Source organism: Odontesthes bonariensis, chromosome 16 (genome assembly GCF_027942865.1).
Source record: "Odontesthes bonariensis isolate fOdoBon6 chromosome 16, fOdoBon6.hap1, whole genome shotgun sequence".
NCBI classification, from domain to species: domain Eukaryota; kingdom Metazoa; phylum Chordata; class Actinopteri; order Atheriniformes; family Atherinopsidae; genus Odontesthes; species Odontesthes bonariensis.
The window spans coordinates 35,097,356-35,113,670 of record NC_134521.1 but is presented as its reverse complement, the minus strand read 5'-3'; the positions used below and the strand labels follow the sequence as shown (position 1 = coordinate 35,113,670).

At 41.3% G+C, this 16,315-nt stretch overlaps 1 protein-coding gene and 3 long non-coding RNA genes across 4 annotated transcripts in view; 2 read left to right on the top strand and 2 right to left on the bottom strand.

Annotated features, from left to right (window-relative positions):
- LOC142401502 (hexokinase-4-like) overlaps positions 1-16,315 on the bottom strand; it is a 33,539-nt gene that overhangs the window by 10,758 nt on the left and 6,466 nt on the right. Inside the window, exon 2 of the mRNA XM_075486950.1 lies at positions 6,027-6,143. Coding sequence (XP_075343065.1) covers positions 6,027-6,143 — 117 coding nt within the window. The remainder of the gene's footprint in view (positions 1-6,026; positions 6,144-16,315) is intronic.
- LOC142402013 (uncharacterized) lies at positions 7,829-9,928 on the top strand. The gene is made up of 3 exons (XR_012773262.1): positions 7,829-8,552; positions 9,226-9,463; positions 9,733-9,928. It is a non-coding gene; the product is annotated as an uncharacterized LOC142402013 (long non-coding RNA).
- Positions 10,190-10,783, top strand: LOC142402012 (uncharacterized). The gene is made up of 3 exons (XR_012773261.1): positions 10,190-10,271; positions 10,573-10,649; positions 10,755-10,783. It is a non-coding gene; the product is annotated as an uncharacterized LOC142402012 (long non-coding RNA).
- LOC142402010 (uncharacterized) lies at positions 12,120-14,030 on the bottom strand. The gene is made up of 3 exons (XR_012773260.1): positions 13,129-14,030; positions 12,876-13,030; positions 12,120-12,659 (listed from the first exon to the last, which is right to left on the bottom strand). It is a non-coding gene; the product is annotated as an uncharacterized LOC142402010 (long non-coding RNA).

Here is a 16,315-nt window from a genome sequence, read left to right as displayed (position 1 = left end):
AAGGTCAGAAACCCAAGAGCTACATCTCAGACTCTGCGGGCCTCAGTTAGCATGTTAAAGGTTAAAGGTCACCCCAAGGTCAGAAACCCAAGAGCTACATCTCAGACTCTGCGGGCCTCAGTTAGCATGTTAAAGGTTAAAGGTCACCCCAAGGTCAGAAACCCAAGAGCTACATCTCAGACTCTGCAGGCCTCAGTTAGCATGTTAAAGGTTAAAGGTCACCCCAAGGTCAAAAACCCAAGAGCTACATCTCAGAGTCTGCAGGCCTCAGTTAGCATGTTAAAGGTTAAAGGTCACCCCAAGGTCAGAAACATAAGAGCTACATCTCAGACTCTGCGGGCCTCAGTTAGCATGTTAAAGGTTAAAGGTCACCCCAAGGTCAGAAACCCAAGAGCTACATCTCAGAGTCTGCAGGCCTCAGTTAGCATGTTAAAGGTTAAAGGTCACCCCAAGGTCAGAAACCCAAGAGCTACATCTCAGACTCTGCGGGCCTCAGTTAGCATGTTAAAGGTTAAAGGTCACCCCAAGGTCAGAAACCCAAGAGCTACATCTCAGAGTCTGCAGGCCTCAGTTAGCATGTTAAAGGTTAAAGGTCACCCCAAGGTCAGAAACCCAAGAGCTACATCTCAGACTCTGCGGGCCTCAGTTAGCATGTTAAAGGTTAAAGGTCATGACAGCCCAGTTAGAAAAAGACTGAACAAGTGTGACGCTTATTGTTTATTAAAGCAGAATTTACTCAAACTATGAGCTGAACCGAAAGCCTTCAAACAGCTTTTCCAGAGAAATGATTTTCTCTGTCTTCACGAACCAACTTCTTTATATTCAGAAAATAAATGGCAGCAACACACACGAGTCATGTTTAAGCATGATTTCACTGCTATAGTTTCAGTTTTGATCCGAGCTGGAGGCTGTTTAGTAACAGCGAGCTCGTCTGAGCTGTGGGGGAGATGTTTCAGAGATGTGCAGGAAGACGCCCGGCTGGCACGGACGGTAACGATCCTCTGGAGATGCCAGCAACAATCCACTTCTCTCTTCCTGTTTGCACTGCTTCCGTCCAAGCTGGAAAAACACTGCACGAGTTTCTGAAAGTATGCACGAGTGTGCAGAAACGAGCTGCACGTACCTTTCTGTACAGGTGGAACAGCACAGGTGGGCTTTAGGATCAGGCAGTGATTGGATAGTTCCCAGGTCACATTCGGGCACCCCAGCAGAAGGTAGCATTCACACTTCATGCACATAAATCTGACCTCTGCTTATATCTACATTTATCTCTAACAACGCGAGGTCAGGAAGACATTAAAGGAGAATCAGCACACCTCAGAAACAGGAAGTATTTTACTGCTGCTGTTTTAGGATTCGTTTAAATCTATCAAAACCAAAAGTTATGGAACTTAAAAAGCAGGAAGTGGCCTCAGATGCTCTGTTGATGATGTGGTTGTGAGTGAAAAACGTTTCTTCATCATCCTTTAAAAAAGACTTAAACTGTCTGCTTTTATCTAATTTACTACCTTTGCCTTCCCTTTCATCATCTTCTTTTTTTAAAAGTATTGATCATGTGTGTTGAAAATGATGAAATCAGATAAAAAGCTCATCAGGTCACATCCAGTTTTAATGGATTAAGACTCATATGTTGAGGAGTAAACATGTATTTTAGGGGCAGGTGAGACAAAACCAGAGGTGGGTAGTAACGAGTTACATTTACTTGAATAAGTTTTTGAAAACATTATACTTCTAGGAGTAGTTTTAAATCTCTATACTTTTTACTTTAACTTGAGTAGATGTGTGCAGCAGAAACTGTCCTCTTACTCCGCTACATTAGGCTACAATGAGCTGGTTACTTTTCTTCTTACCTCTTTGGTATTCTACGCCTCATTATTTTTATCCCCCCGCGTACGCCTCATTTTAATGTTTTATTCTGACAGAGAGAGAGACTTCCGCCAAAGGCTCTACCACCTGACTGTGTTCCACCAATCAGACGTAGCTGTGCAGTCTGGTCACGTGACCATACTCAATCTCAGCGGCGGGACGGGTTAGCTTTAGCATTAGCAGTCGTAGCAAACAAACAAAGAAACAGATGAAAAATGTCAGAATCAACAGTGGAAAATGCAGAAACAGACGAGGCCTCATACTGAAAGCATGTTTACCTTACAAAGAGTGAGAAACAGCAGCTACATTATGTGTCTTCTGTGTCAACCAAAACAAACGCACATTTCAGCAGAAACTCAACATCTAACTTGAGGAAACATGTAGCGGTAAGTTTCCTAAATTTGTTTTTTTCCCCCATAGATAGGTGAATGTTTGTTTTTTAGGTTACATATGGGTTACATATGTTTTAAACATTTCCTAAGTCTCTTTTATTTTTTATTGACGTACTTGAATTTACCTGATTTATTTTAATTTAAGCTATTTTATAATTAATTATCCATCCATTATATTCCGCTGCTCCGGGGATCGGGTCGCAGGGGCAGCAGCTTGAGCAGAGAAACCCAGGCGTCCCTGTCCCCGGCCACTTCCTCCAGCTCTTCTGGGGGGACCCCGAGGCGTTCCCAGGCCAGCCGAGAAACATAGTCTCTCCAATGTGTCCTGGGTCTTCCCCGGGGTCTCCTCCCAGTGGGACGGGCCCGGAACACCTCACCAGGGAGGCGTCCAGGAGGCATTCTCACCAGATGCCCGAGCCACCTCATCTGACTCCTCTCGATGCGGAGGAGCAGCGGTTCTACTCCGAGCCCCTCCCAGATGACCGAGCTTCTCACCCTATCTCTAAGGGAGAGCCCAGACACCCTGCGGAGGAAACTCATTTCAGCCGCTTGTATTCGCGATCTCGTTCTTTCGGTCACTACCCACAGCTCGTGACCATAGGTGAGGGTGGGAACATAGATTGACCGGTAAATCGAGAGCTTGGCCTTGTAGCTCAGCTCCTTCTTCACCACGACGGGCCGGTGCAGAGCCCGCATCACTGCAGACGCCGCACCGATCCGTCTGTCAATCTCCTGCTCCATTCGTCCCTCACTCGTGAACAAGACCCCGAGATACTTGAACTCCTCCACTTGGGGAAGGATCTCATTCCCGACCCAAAGAGGGCATTCCACCCTTTTCCGGCTGAGGACCATGGTCTCAGATTTGGAGGTGCTGATTCTCATCCCAGCCGCTTCACACTCGGCTGCGAACCGCTCCAGTGAGAGCTGAAGGTCACGGCCCGACGACGCCAACAGAACCGCATCGTCCGCAAAAAGCAGAGACCCGATTCTGAGGTCGCCAAAACGGACCCCCTCAACTCCCTGGCTGCGCCTAGAAATTCTGTCCATAAAAATTATGAACAGAATCGGTGACAAAGGGCAGCCCTGACGGAGTCCAACCCTCACAGGAAACATGTCCGACTTACTGCCGGCAATGCGGACCAAACTCTGACACCGGTCATACAGAGACCGAACAGCCCATATCAAGGGGTCCGGCACTCCATACTCCCGGAGCACCCCCCACAAGAGTCCCCGAGGGACACGGTCGAACGGCTTCTCCGAGTCCACAAAACACATGTAGACCGGTTGGGCGAACTCCCATGCACCCTCCAGGATCCTGCGGAGGGTATAGAGCTGGTCCACTGTTCCACGGCCAGGACGAAAACCACACTGCACCTCCTGAATCCGAGATTCGACTATCCGGCGGATCCTCCTCTCCAGTACCCCCGAATAGACCTTACCAGGGAGGCTGAGGAGTGTGATCCCCCTATAGTTGGAACACACCCTCCGGTCCCCCTTTTTAAAGAGGGGGACCACCACCCCGATCTGCCAGTCCAGAGGCACTGCCCCCGATGTCCACGCGATGCTGCAGAGGCGTGTCAACCAAGACAGCCCCACAACATCCAGAGCCTTGAGGAACTCAGGACGGACCTCATCCACCCCCGTGGTGTTAATTCATTCATTCATTCTAATTTATTTTATCAATTGGATGAACTCTAATTTGCCTAAAGATGATTATTTAGTATTTTTGTCTGTCTGATTGAATGCTTGTGTTAACAAATAAAGCAGGTCAGCCTATTGAATTATTCTTTCATTTCAGTTTATCTTCCTGAAGCCCAGCAAGCAGCTTTAAACCCTCTCTGAGAGCCGTGTGTGGGAGTCCGTTAGAAAAGTGCATCTATGTTTCCACATGAAGGCCACGTGTGCTGTGATGGAAAGATGAAGTATTTAACTTAAGCTTTTTTTCACGACGTCACACGTGTTCTTCTTCCTGCATGCGTCTGGAATACCTGAGGCAAGTTTGGGCAGCTCTGCTGCCGCTACACAGGCAGAACGCCACGGCTGTTTCCGTCTGAACCTGGGAAAATAAACCAGGCGAGAACAGGCCCGGAGCATCAGGCGGGGAGGCCAAATGACGAAATTTACACTCAAAGCTGTATTGAGTAATCTGTGGGAGCCTCCCTGTTGTGACAAATAAACCCTGAAACCAATGAAAAGCTGACTTTTCCCAAACAGCCCACATTTAATAGGAGCTGAACAGAGATTTTTGAATAAAACTCCGGTCTTTGTCTCAGCTGCACCAGTTGCTGTAATTTTCCAGAGGCGTGTTAGCTTGAATCTCACTTCTTTCCTCCGTCTCGTGTCACTACATGCTCTTTCCTGCTTTAAAACAGATGAGCTTCATTTATCCAGATGACTGTTCCAAACGCTGTATTGCATTATGCTAGAAGAATGTTGGTTGCCCCTCTTTTACCCGCTGGTTAAATAAGAGTTTGGCTCTTGAGAAACTGACTTATATTGTTAGAATTTTATGATATTTGGAGGATATTTCTGGAACTGTTGAGGGAGGGAGAATGAGATAATGAAAATGATTTAATTTGTTGTTGGGAGTGCAAGCTGTAACCTACATTTTGAATACTTTTTTTAATTTATTATTATTATTTTTTTTTTATGCATATATGTGTTTATTTACTTATTTATTTTATCATTTTCATTATTTCATATTCATTGCATAGTCATTTGCGGTCTAATTACTGCGGTTTATTGTATCTTTTTTAATCATTTAATTATTGTTTTCTTTACTGCCATACGTTTTGGATGTTTAAATTGTTGGATGTTGTTATATTAACATGAAAAACCAATAAATATAACAGATGAGCTCCATCCTCGCTTCATTCCACCATCATGATTAAAAGACGCACTAAAAGATGATTAACTGACCGATAAAATCCCTCAAAGTAGATAAAAACTGTTCGGTAAACATTTACTTTGTCAGATTATTAGCCTTGAAGTGGAAATTTCCAGCATAACTCTTCATTTGGGGAGGTTTGCATTAAGATGGGAGGGACTGTGTGGGAGATCTTTGAAGCCAAAGCACCAGAAATGATGACGGTGTGATGCTTCAACTGAGGTGGAGGTAACTGTGAGAGTGCAGAGGATGATGTTTAAAGTGAATACAGGAAAATAAATCAATTAAAAAAGAGAAACTCCAACAGGACAGTGAGAAACAGAGGTATAATACAGCATTAAATGAATACAGAAGAAGCCTAATTTGAATTAAATGAATATCTATAATAATAACTCATTTACTTATATCAACAGATAATGTCCAAAGTGTGCAAACAAATGGGAAAAACAAATAATCAGCAACAAGTAAGAGAGTTTTAATACAAAAAGAAATCGTTTCTTTAGGGATGAACATTGGTGTCTCATCTGAGAATAAAAAGGAGTGTTGGCCACAACTTCTCTCTGTCTGAGTTTGACCTTTTGAACTCGAAAGCTGAAAACTGAGAAGTCTCTCTTGTAAAATAAAGGAAATAAAGTCCCAACTGAAGCTCAGAAACAGGCTGATCCTCCTGTATGAATCAGACAAATGAAATCTGAGATTTCCTCATGCTAATGTTAGCATGTTAGCTAACATTAGAGATTAGCATGAGATTCATGCTAATCTCTCATCTGGATGTTAGCGATGTCAGCGTAGCATAGCCACCCCATTAGTTGTGTAACCCTGACTGTAGCTCATCTGCAAAGCAACTACACATTCAGATTTCCTTCTCAGGCGACACCTACCTCGGTGAGCGTGTTCGGAGGAATGCCGTCCAGGTGCAAGTTCGCCGTGTCGCCGCTCATTTTGGCCTTCTTGGAAGCCTGAACGCAGTTCTCGCTGTTTGTCTCAGTCTTGCTCATCTGGACAGAGATTAAACAAGTGAGAATGTTGTCAGCAGTGATGCGTTAAGATGGAAAAATAACACATTTATCTCCCTCTTTCATTGTTCCAAGGATATTTACAGTTAGCCACACATGCTAGTAGCTTGACTGTTTGGTCCAGACAGAATTATCTCAGCAGTTACTGGATAGAAAGCCATGAAATTTGGTACGGATTTTAATTTTTCCAAAGGGATAAATCCCTGTGACTTTGGTGATACTTTCACTTTTCCTCGAGCATTACTAGAAGGTCAGACTGTGAACAATTCTGATAAATCTCGGCAAACACTTAGCTACTGTTCCAAAACACTTTATCTAACTTTGATTACTTTTCACTAACCCAAAAAGCTTCAGTCGAGGAAGGATCTTTAAATTTCTCACATGCCACGCCATAAAATCTTGCTAAGCTGCTGTTTCAGAGTCAAGGATCCCTTGCAGGACATAAACCTTTATTTGGGGAAATTTCAAGGATGCTTCCACATTGAACCTGTTGAGTTCTCAGGTCAAAATTGTCATTTTTCAAATACATGTGTCCAAATAGCCATAATTCTAGATTTGGCTGCGTTTCCTCGTGTCAATGAGAGGGAATATTGTGTTTGAGACTTTTCTGTCCAGTTGTCTTTTCATGGTAACACCCAGATGTGGTAATATTTTCTGACACAGCCACTGCCAATGAAAAAGTAGACAAACCACATAAAAAAAAAACTTTTTCCTCGTGATCTTGTGGCTTTAAATGTAAGATTTTTTTAAAAATTTTTTAGTCGACAAAAAGGAAGATGCAGCAACACAAAAGAGGAACGAGCACTTCCTCCACTCTAACCAGCTCATCCAAAGACCATAAACATACAAACCAGGGTTGGTTTAGACACTGCTGCATGATGTGTGTCAACAAAACACACCTGTGAGCCATTAAACCAGCATTAAATAAGCTTTAAACCAGCATTAAACCAGCTTTAAACCAGTATTAAACCAGCTTTTGACCAGCATTAAAACAGCTTTAAACCAGCATTAAACCAGCTTTAAACCAGTTTTAAAACCAGCATTAAATCAGCATTAAACCAACATTAAACCAGCATTAAACCAGCTTTAAACAGCATTAAACCTTTAAACCAGCATTAAACCAGCTTTAAACCAGCATTAAACCTTTAAACCAGCTTTAAACCAGCATTAAACCAGGTTTAAACCAGCATTAAACCTACTTTAAAGGTCCCATGGCATGAAATTTTCACTTTTTAAGGTTGTTTAACATTAATATGAGTTCCTCTAGCCTGCCTGCGGTCCCCCAGTGTCTAAAAATGACGATAGACCTAAACCATGCACTGGAAATTATTCTCTGCCTTTGGAAATGTGACCATGCAGAAGGCCTGATCGAGAAAGCCGCCGCTTATGACGTGTGCCCGCTTATGACGTGGAGGTTGTTTCCACCCAGAGCCAATAAATTGCCTTTCCCCGCCCACAGCTCTTTGGCCAGCTCATTGTAAAATCAGTTGAAAGTCTGCGCAACGCCATCTTGATTTTTCTGCGTAGGATATCTAACACACCATGGCTGATCGAAAGCATAACATTTGCTCTGTACATGGATGTACAACGGATCTAAAAAATCTTTTTAAAGCTCCTGCATCAGAACCCCTAAAGAGCCAGTGGTCAGACTTTGTTTTTTCTGGGAAAGTGACAAAAGAACAGAAGAGATTTGTGTATGTGTGCGCCAAACATTTCACGGAGGATTGTTTCCAAAACTTGGGCCAATACCGAGCTGGCCTTGCCGATCGTCTTAAAATGAACCCTGGATCAGTACCAACTCTCTTTGGCCCAACTACAGACCTCGGACAAGTAAGTAATTTAACGCTCTATAATTGTCTTGCTTTTATGTATGTACAGTATAGTTAAATAGCTTGTTACCACAAGAAAGTGTCCTGAAAGTATCGTTAGCTCTGCAGCTAATAGCTAATGCAGCTACTGTCGCTAATGTAACAGTAAATAGCATGAGGTATGCGAGTGGACACCTCATTTACTGTAACGCCAGTGTTGTGTACTTATTTGTTGTTTTGATAGCCGTCCTGCTGTTGGTGTTATGGCGCGCACGATATCTGCCTTTCCCCTGATTAAAATGACTAGCACTACGTCCATCTTTGCAAACCAGAGCAATCAGCTGAGAATGTCAAAATCGCGATTAGCATAGGGCTAAGTCTTCAAACTTGCATTTGGAAGATATACAAAGTAATAACTTGTACTAATTTGACCTTGTTGTATCTACACAGGCCAGCACATCAAGTGCTTTTATTCAGCTGCCTCTCTCAAGGGATGTTGCCTGCCAGACAGACCAACTGGAAACACATACTGTAGCCACACAGCTATCCTTTAGGACTTTGAAGGCCCACATCAGAAGTGAAGGTATTTTGACCCTGTATTTATTTTGCTTGAGAAAACAACAGAACAAAACTTTACTAAAGACCAGTGTTATATTTTGCATGTCTTACTAATGATCGCAAGAAAAATTATTACAATGCGTTGGATGCAGCCTGAGCCTCATACAGTGGCTCAATGGAGACAGAGGTGTAATCAAGTCCAAGTGATGGAAAATATGACTGCCATTCTACAGTTAAAATTACCCCTTTTCCTTAGGAGATGGACACCTGTCATTCTTTATATTGGTTAAGCATATAATTGTATAAGACGAATGTAACATAAGCTTGCAATCAAGGTGAACCTTTTTTTTTCTAATGTATTTTTATTTTAATTTTATTTTAATTTTCAATTTTATTTGTATATGTGTGTTTTATGTATAATATTGTTATTATTATTATTATTTGTCTGTTTCTGTGTGGTGTGTTTGTTTGTATTGCCTATACGTTATTGGCAATAAAGTAAAAAAAAGAAAGAAGTGAAGGTATGTTCTAGCCACCTTCAATAAGATGAGATTAACTTTATTGTCCCACATGTGAAATTGGTCTTGGGTTAGAAGAGTGCTGTCACTGTATGAATACATCATATGTCATACACATGAATGACTTGACATATCAAACAAACATACATCCTGACGGTACAATGGTGATATTTGTTGCAGGTGTCCAGGCAACTGTCTCCTGCAAAGACTTTGGTGTTGGGACGTCCAATGTAGACCCTTTGTTCCTGTCATCAACACCAGTAAAGAGACCATCCAAAAGACCTCGATTGGATCTTGAGGAGGAGCAGGAAGATGATGCATTGGAGGGAAGCTCTTTAGTGGATACCCCAAAGGGACAGGATTCCACTTATGACCCTGCAGACTCTGTCACAGCGTCCGAAAACTCTACACTGAGGCTGTAAGTTATCATTATCTGTGTGTGAGTGTGAAGAAAATGTAGGGATTGTGAGAACTTTCATAATTTTTTTTTAATTGTATGGCATTCCAACATGAAGGATTGGTCTCAGCGAGACTGTTGTTGTTTATAGCATTACTTTTAGGATTATTTATGTGCATACAGATTATTCATCCGGCTTCAAGGAGTGTGCTGGTTTAAAGTACTGTCCAGATGAAAGCTCAATCTGATCAACTCAAAATGTGTTTTGCTTTCTTTGTGGTTTTATATAGAGAGGAGTCCTCCACTTCCACACACATCAAGAAGTACATAGTGTACGAGAACTGCATCATGCAGTTGTTTAATGCATGTCCGGTCTGCACACGGGCATGTGATGTGAAGACTCAAAGGCTGGGGACATTCCTGTCTGTGAAGCAGCGGTGTCCCCACTGCACATTTAGAAGACAATGGAATAGCCACCCTATCCTGGGTAGCACGCCAGCTGGAAACCTGCACCTTTCTGCCGCTGTGTACCTGAGTGGTGCATCTTTCATACAAATAGAAAAGGTAAAGTATGTGCAACTGTAGATACCGTAACTGAAATACTTGTATTTATATCAAATTACATGTATTATTTCTCCCCTCCACACCCAGGTCTTCAAGGCAATGAAGCTGGAGTTGTTTCGGTATGAAACATTTCGCCGGCATGCCAGAGCCTTCACTGAACCTGCAGTTATTCACCACTGGAAAGTCACACAGGATGTGAATCTGCAGCGGCTTACTCGGGAGGAAAAAGTCATACTCGGTGGTGACATGAGGGCTGATTCTCCAGGTATTGTTACTTGACTGAAGTATTGTATTTTGTACAGTGATATTGTTTGAAGTTCAAAGGAATGACAGCAGGCAGGGGGTGGTTTTATCAAGGTCTTTAGCTCCAACTATCTGTAGCCAAAGGCCAGCAATCAGAGTGTAATAGTGCTGGCTCTGAGACACACAAAAGCCAGGGACCAGGTCTGATGGCTCTAAGCAGTGAGTTGTTATGTGAAGTTATGAATTGCACCTAAATATAAGAATACATAATATGTATTGAATTGTGATTCCAAGTGTCATTATTTAAACCCAATTTTTAACAGGTCACTCTGCAAAATATGGGAGTTACACCATGATGGATCTCCAAACTAACACCGTTGTGGACATTCAGTTGGTCCAGGTGAGTTGTTGAAATTGACTCTGTAAAGGGGTTATTTGTTGTAATTTAAAAATCAAGGTCCATAATACATTGTCTACTAATGTGTTTTTTTTTCTGTGGTGACAGAGCAACGAGGTTGGTGGTAGCTGCTATATGAAGAAAGAGGCCCTGACGAGGAGTCTGGCCTTGCTCGAGTCGCGTGACGTCAAACTGGATTGCATTGTCACCGATCGTCATCCTCAAGTTCAAAAGTTCCTCAGGGAGAGAAACATCACCCAGTACTACGATGTGTGGCACTTCGCAAAAGGTAACTATTCAGGTTTTCAGGTAACCTAAAGTACTTATGGCATCTGAGGTGGAAAGGATGCTGGCGTTCACCAGTGAATCAACATGTTTGGTCAAAGTCAGATGTTCAGAAATATCAACACCAAGATCTACTCTTTCCACCTCAGAGTTAATCTGGACTGGTTGGTAGACTTTCTGCTGATATTGCCTGAAATCTATATATATCTCCTTAGTCTTGGTAACAATAGGAGTAGGTTGTTGTCTTGGCAACAGTTTGAAAGTCTATCTACCTCATTCAAGTAAGCCTGCTCATTGTTCTTAGAAATTAGGTCAACTACTGCTGTGTCATCAGAAAAATTGACAGCAATGATGTTGGACAGTCAAATGCTGACATTATGTCAATATTATCAAATGCTTTGAAATTGTTTTTGAATTGCTACAGCATAGTTGTCACTCTTACTCTTTACTAAGTGGAATGTTGTTTGCTTTCATTTTAGGAATTTCAAAGAAACTGGAAGTCCTATGTAAGATGAAAGACTGTGAGAAACTGAACAAGTGGATGAAAAGCATCAACAACCACATATACTGGACTGCAGCTAATTCAACCTCAGGGCCAGAGAGAATTGCCAAGTGGAACGCGATCCTCAACCATGTGCACGATATCCACACGCATGAGAATCCTCTTTACCCCAAGTGTGAGCATGCAATCCGCACAACAACGGACAAAAAGAAATGGCTCCAAGCAGGTATCTCAACCAATATGCAGGCAAAATGTTAAAACAGCAAACAGACATGCAAACAACGAGGTCATTGCTGTGATATTTGTTACTGTATTGTTTTCTAATAAGATATTTTGTTATTGTTTGCAGCAACTCCAGCTTTCTACAAGTTGGAGTCTCTGCTGACAAAGAAAAGAACACTGAAGGATGTGGAAAAACTGAGCCCCCCCCACCAAACGTCATCTTTGGAGGCTTTCCATGCAGTCATCCTTCGTTTTGCTCCAAAAAATGTAGTGTTTCCCTTTATTGGAATGCTGTGCAGGTAAAACAAATCTTTACTCAATACTTTTCGGAATTTTAGTTTAAAATATCTGTCAATATGAACAAATATTTTTATCTTGTACTTCCAGACTCTACCTGGCTGCTATGCATTTCAATGAAAATGCGGATCGACCACAGGCCGAAACGGAGGAAGGTGTACCCCTCTTTAAACTCTCCTTTCCAAAGTCTCAGAAGGGAGAGTGCAGAGCTAAACCAGTAAAGACGAAGGCGACCTTTGGTAATGGTTCAAATCAATTAAAATGACACATTGTTTGGAATTTTAACATTTATTTCTCTCGAAGAAAAATGGATTACATACAAATGCACAGTAAAAACAAAACTCAACCAATTAAATGGAGATATTGCTTGTGCTTTATGATACAGGTTATGTTTCTGACATGATGGACCTAATCTTCGATGAAGTCTTTTTTAACCCGACACCATACAACGATGCGCTGTTGGCCATCTCTGTCCCAGAAGACCTATCAGCGCAGTATGAGAGGCCGGACAAGGAGGAGGTCATTGCCAGCTTTGTTTCAAGGTTCAAACAGGGTGCCGTTTAAACCCAACATAGTGGCCTTCCTCATCAGGAAACTCCGAGTGGATGCGCAGGACCACACAGAATGGAATTACAACCCGGATTCTGCGTCCCAAGAAGCCCCAGCACCAGCTCACAAAACAGCGACAGGAGAGATACCTGTAGCGACTGAACAATTGATTCAGAAATTTTAGATATTAAATTCTGAATGTATCATTGTGTGTGTGAAAAAATAATTCTATGCACCAATGGATCATATTCGGTCTGTTTTGTGTCCCCCCCCCCCACCCCATCCCTCGCTGTACAAAAATAAATAAATTATTGGAATACAAAGTCAAAACTCTAAACTTCTGTTATTAACTTATCTAACAATGCACAATTTACCGGTGTATTTCTCTGAACTGTAGAGGACCATAGTCTGCTCTGTATATTTGGCTGGCATTTTGAAGTGAGTAGACATTTAGGCAGACAGGCTCCAATCCAGGATGGTCTACCATGCATGGGAGCTGTTCTTCGACCTCCCGAAGTCGTGTAGTAACCTTTTTTAGAATTAGAAACGGTAAGTGACATTTATTAGCAAAATTAGTTGCCTAAAGAAGAGACAAATTATTTTCCAGTGAGGTGGTGAGAATGTTACCTGTGGTATCTCAAGGCAGCAAATATTCTCCACTTCTGTGGGCATAGTTGCACATTTTCCACAATGGCACCTATGTAAAAAATGTAGGTGGATATAAACAACATAAAAAGGTATAATGGCTTGTTAGTGTCTAGCTTGTGGCTGTTGAGTAAGTAAACATCAAATGTGCTCTGGAGTAAATCAAATATTATTTTTCATACGGTGAACATTTATCTTCAGGAATAAATCATGAGTAATGTGCAACATGATTTACATGGATGTGAAGGCTGCATAGTTCTTTTTTATGACAAAGATTACTGATATAACTAGACATACAACTACTTCAGCATAGGTAGCTAAGCCCACATGATAATATCTGTAACAACACATAAGCAAAACAAACTAAATTAACGGCGAAATACTTAACTAACCATTCAGAGACGTCCTGCTGTAGTCGCTGATTTTCAACTTCTTCAACTTCTTCTCCATCTGGATCAGACTCTGGGTCAAATTGAAAAGCTTGAACGACTGCTGTTCTACGTGCCATAGCGATTCACAAAGCATTTGCGCATGGTACCAAGGGCGGAAGTAAGGCCACACCCCCACCCTCCGCTTTGCCCCGTCTTTCTCCTCCTAATTTGCATTTAAAGCTGCAGGCCCTAAACAGCTCATTCTGAGGATCCTAAGAAAAACTCATTTTGGGACTGGCTGTAATTCTGCACCAAGGCAGAATGTTGCCTATATACAGTATAATACAGTATAAGGGGACCACTAAAGCCTCTAAAAATATATAAAAGCCTCCATTTATTTTCATGTCATAGGATCTTTAAACCAGCATTAAACCATTATTAATCCAGCTTTAAACCAGCATTAAACCAGCATTAAACCAACATTAAACCGGCATTAAACCAGCTTTAAACAGCATTAAACCTTTAAACCAGCATTAAACCAGCTTTAAACCAGCATTAAACCTTTAAACCAGCATTAAACCAGCTTTAAACCAGCAGTAAACCTACTTTAAACCAGCATTAAACCATTATTAAACCAGCATTAAACTAGCATTAAACAAGCATTAAACCAGCTTTAAACCAGCTTTAAACCAGCATTAAACCAGGTTTAAACCAGCATTAAACCTACTTTAAACCAGCATTAAACCATTATTAAACCAGCTTTAAACCAGCATTAAACCAGCTTTAAACCTTTAAACCAGCATTAAACCAGCTTTAAACCTTTTAAACCAGCTTTAAACCAGCATTAAACCAGCTTTAAACCAGTATTAAACCAGCTTTTGACCAGCATTAAACCAGCATTAAACCAGCTTTAAACCAGCATTAAACCAGCATTAAACCAGCTTTAAACCAGTATTAAACCAGCTTTTGACCAGCTTTAAATCAGCATTAAACCAGCTTTAAACCAGCATTAAACCAGCTTTAAACCAGCTTTAAATCAGCATTAAACCAGCTTTAAATCAGCATTAAACCAGCTTTAAACCAGCATTAAACCAGCATTAAACCAGCATTAAACCAGCTTTTGACCAGCATTAAACCAGCTTTTGACCAGCATTAAACCAGCATTAAACCAGCTTTAAACCAGCTTTAAATCAGCATTAAACCAGCTTTAAATCAGCATTAAACCAGCTTTAAACCAGCATTAAACCAGCTTTAAACCAGCTTTAAACCAGCATTAAACCAGCTTTAAACCAGCATTAAACCAGCTTTAAACTAGTTGTGTCACCTTTAAAGATCCTCCTTTAAAGGGACACTATGTAATAAATTAAGTCATTTATTAGCTCAAATCAACATATTCATTCATAAGTTAGTTCTCATTGGTGTAAAATGATCTCTGTCAAAAATCTCACTTATCCTCCTGAGTGAAGAATAACTTGTCTGTATCTACATAGAGCAGGTAAGCTCTATGGAGGCTGCCATGTCCTTCCGCTCTATGAAAAATGACGAAGTGCCGAGAGGGACATAAAGCACTTCGAATCGCGATTTCCCCACCAGGCCTACAAGCAGAAATGACGTCATTGTGACGTCATTTCCGCCAAATGGCTTATTACAGCCGCTAATGCTAAATAGATTTTATTCCTTGGCACATATGTCTTTGTGTTCATTAGCTTTCTTTTTGTAAGTGCATCATCTTCTTCTTTTTATTATTATTCCTATGCTCCCCCTGGATATCTTCTTTTTGGCGTTATGCTCACATTTGTAAACTGTTATTTTGTTGATTTACTAATAAAGTTTAAAAAAAAAAAAAAATGCTAAATAGATTTTATCTCGTAAATGATCCCACTAATAATGCATTGATTGTTACCAAACTTCTGCCGTAGTACACATAGGCTCTTAGCTCACAAAACGAGGCATTAGAAAGTTTGTAAGTTTACCGGGAGTTTATTTACCGCTGCTAATGCTCCGATTGCTAACACAGGCTAATGCTAACGCTGCGTCAACGTCACTTCCGGTAACTCCCGGAATATGACTAATTGCATTGCTTGCACACCAAAGGAGATGTTATGTTATCTGACATGTTATCTGTCATCTGTATTCATAGTGTTGTTGTATGCGTGTTATATAATCCTTTGTACTGTGTGTCTTGATTTCTTTTTGTTTGTATGGACCTTGAGTCTGAAGCTATAGCTTCTTGAATCTTGACACATTCCGCTTGCCGTAGTTCAAGAAGTTGCAGCGCACATTTGAAAACGCGAGGCGCTAGAGAGCAAATTCATTCAACTTTGCAAAATAAAATTGCACCACTAGATGGGGGAAGAAATTACATAGTGTCCCTTTAAAGAACAGCTGCTGCCACTTTCAGTCACATTTCAGTCTGATGTAATCCACACAGGATTAGTTAAATAAAGGATCCAATCACACAAAGTCCAAGTTCTTCTTCCCAATTAATGAGAAAAAACTACAACAGAAGTCCAAGAAATTTGTGTAAGAAATGGTCAAAGAGCTTCGTGATAAAAGACATTTGATCCTTGTCCCATTGAGAATAACAGACTGACAAACAGCCTCTAACTCTTCTAAATGTTCCCTTCATTCAGACAAAGCTGCAATGAGTGGCTTAAAGTAAGGCCTTCTTCTAAACAGTAGGTCTTTTAAAAGTGCAGCGACTGCCTAAATAACTGCAGTTTTTACCCTTTAGGACCGGATACAATTAAATATTTGGTGTTTTTTTTCTCCCTTTGGGGCTGAATGAGCTCATCTCA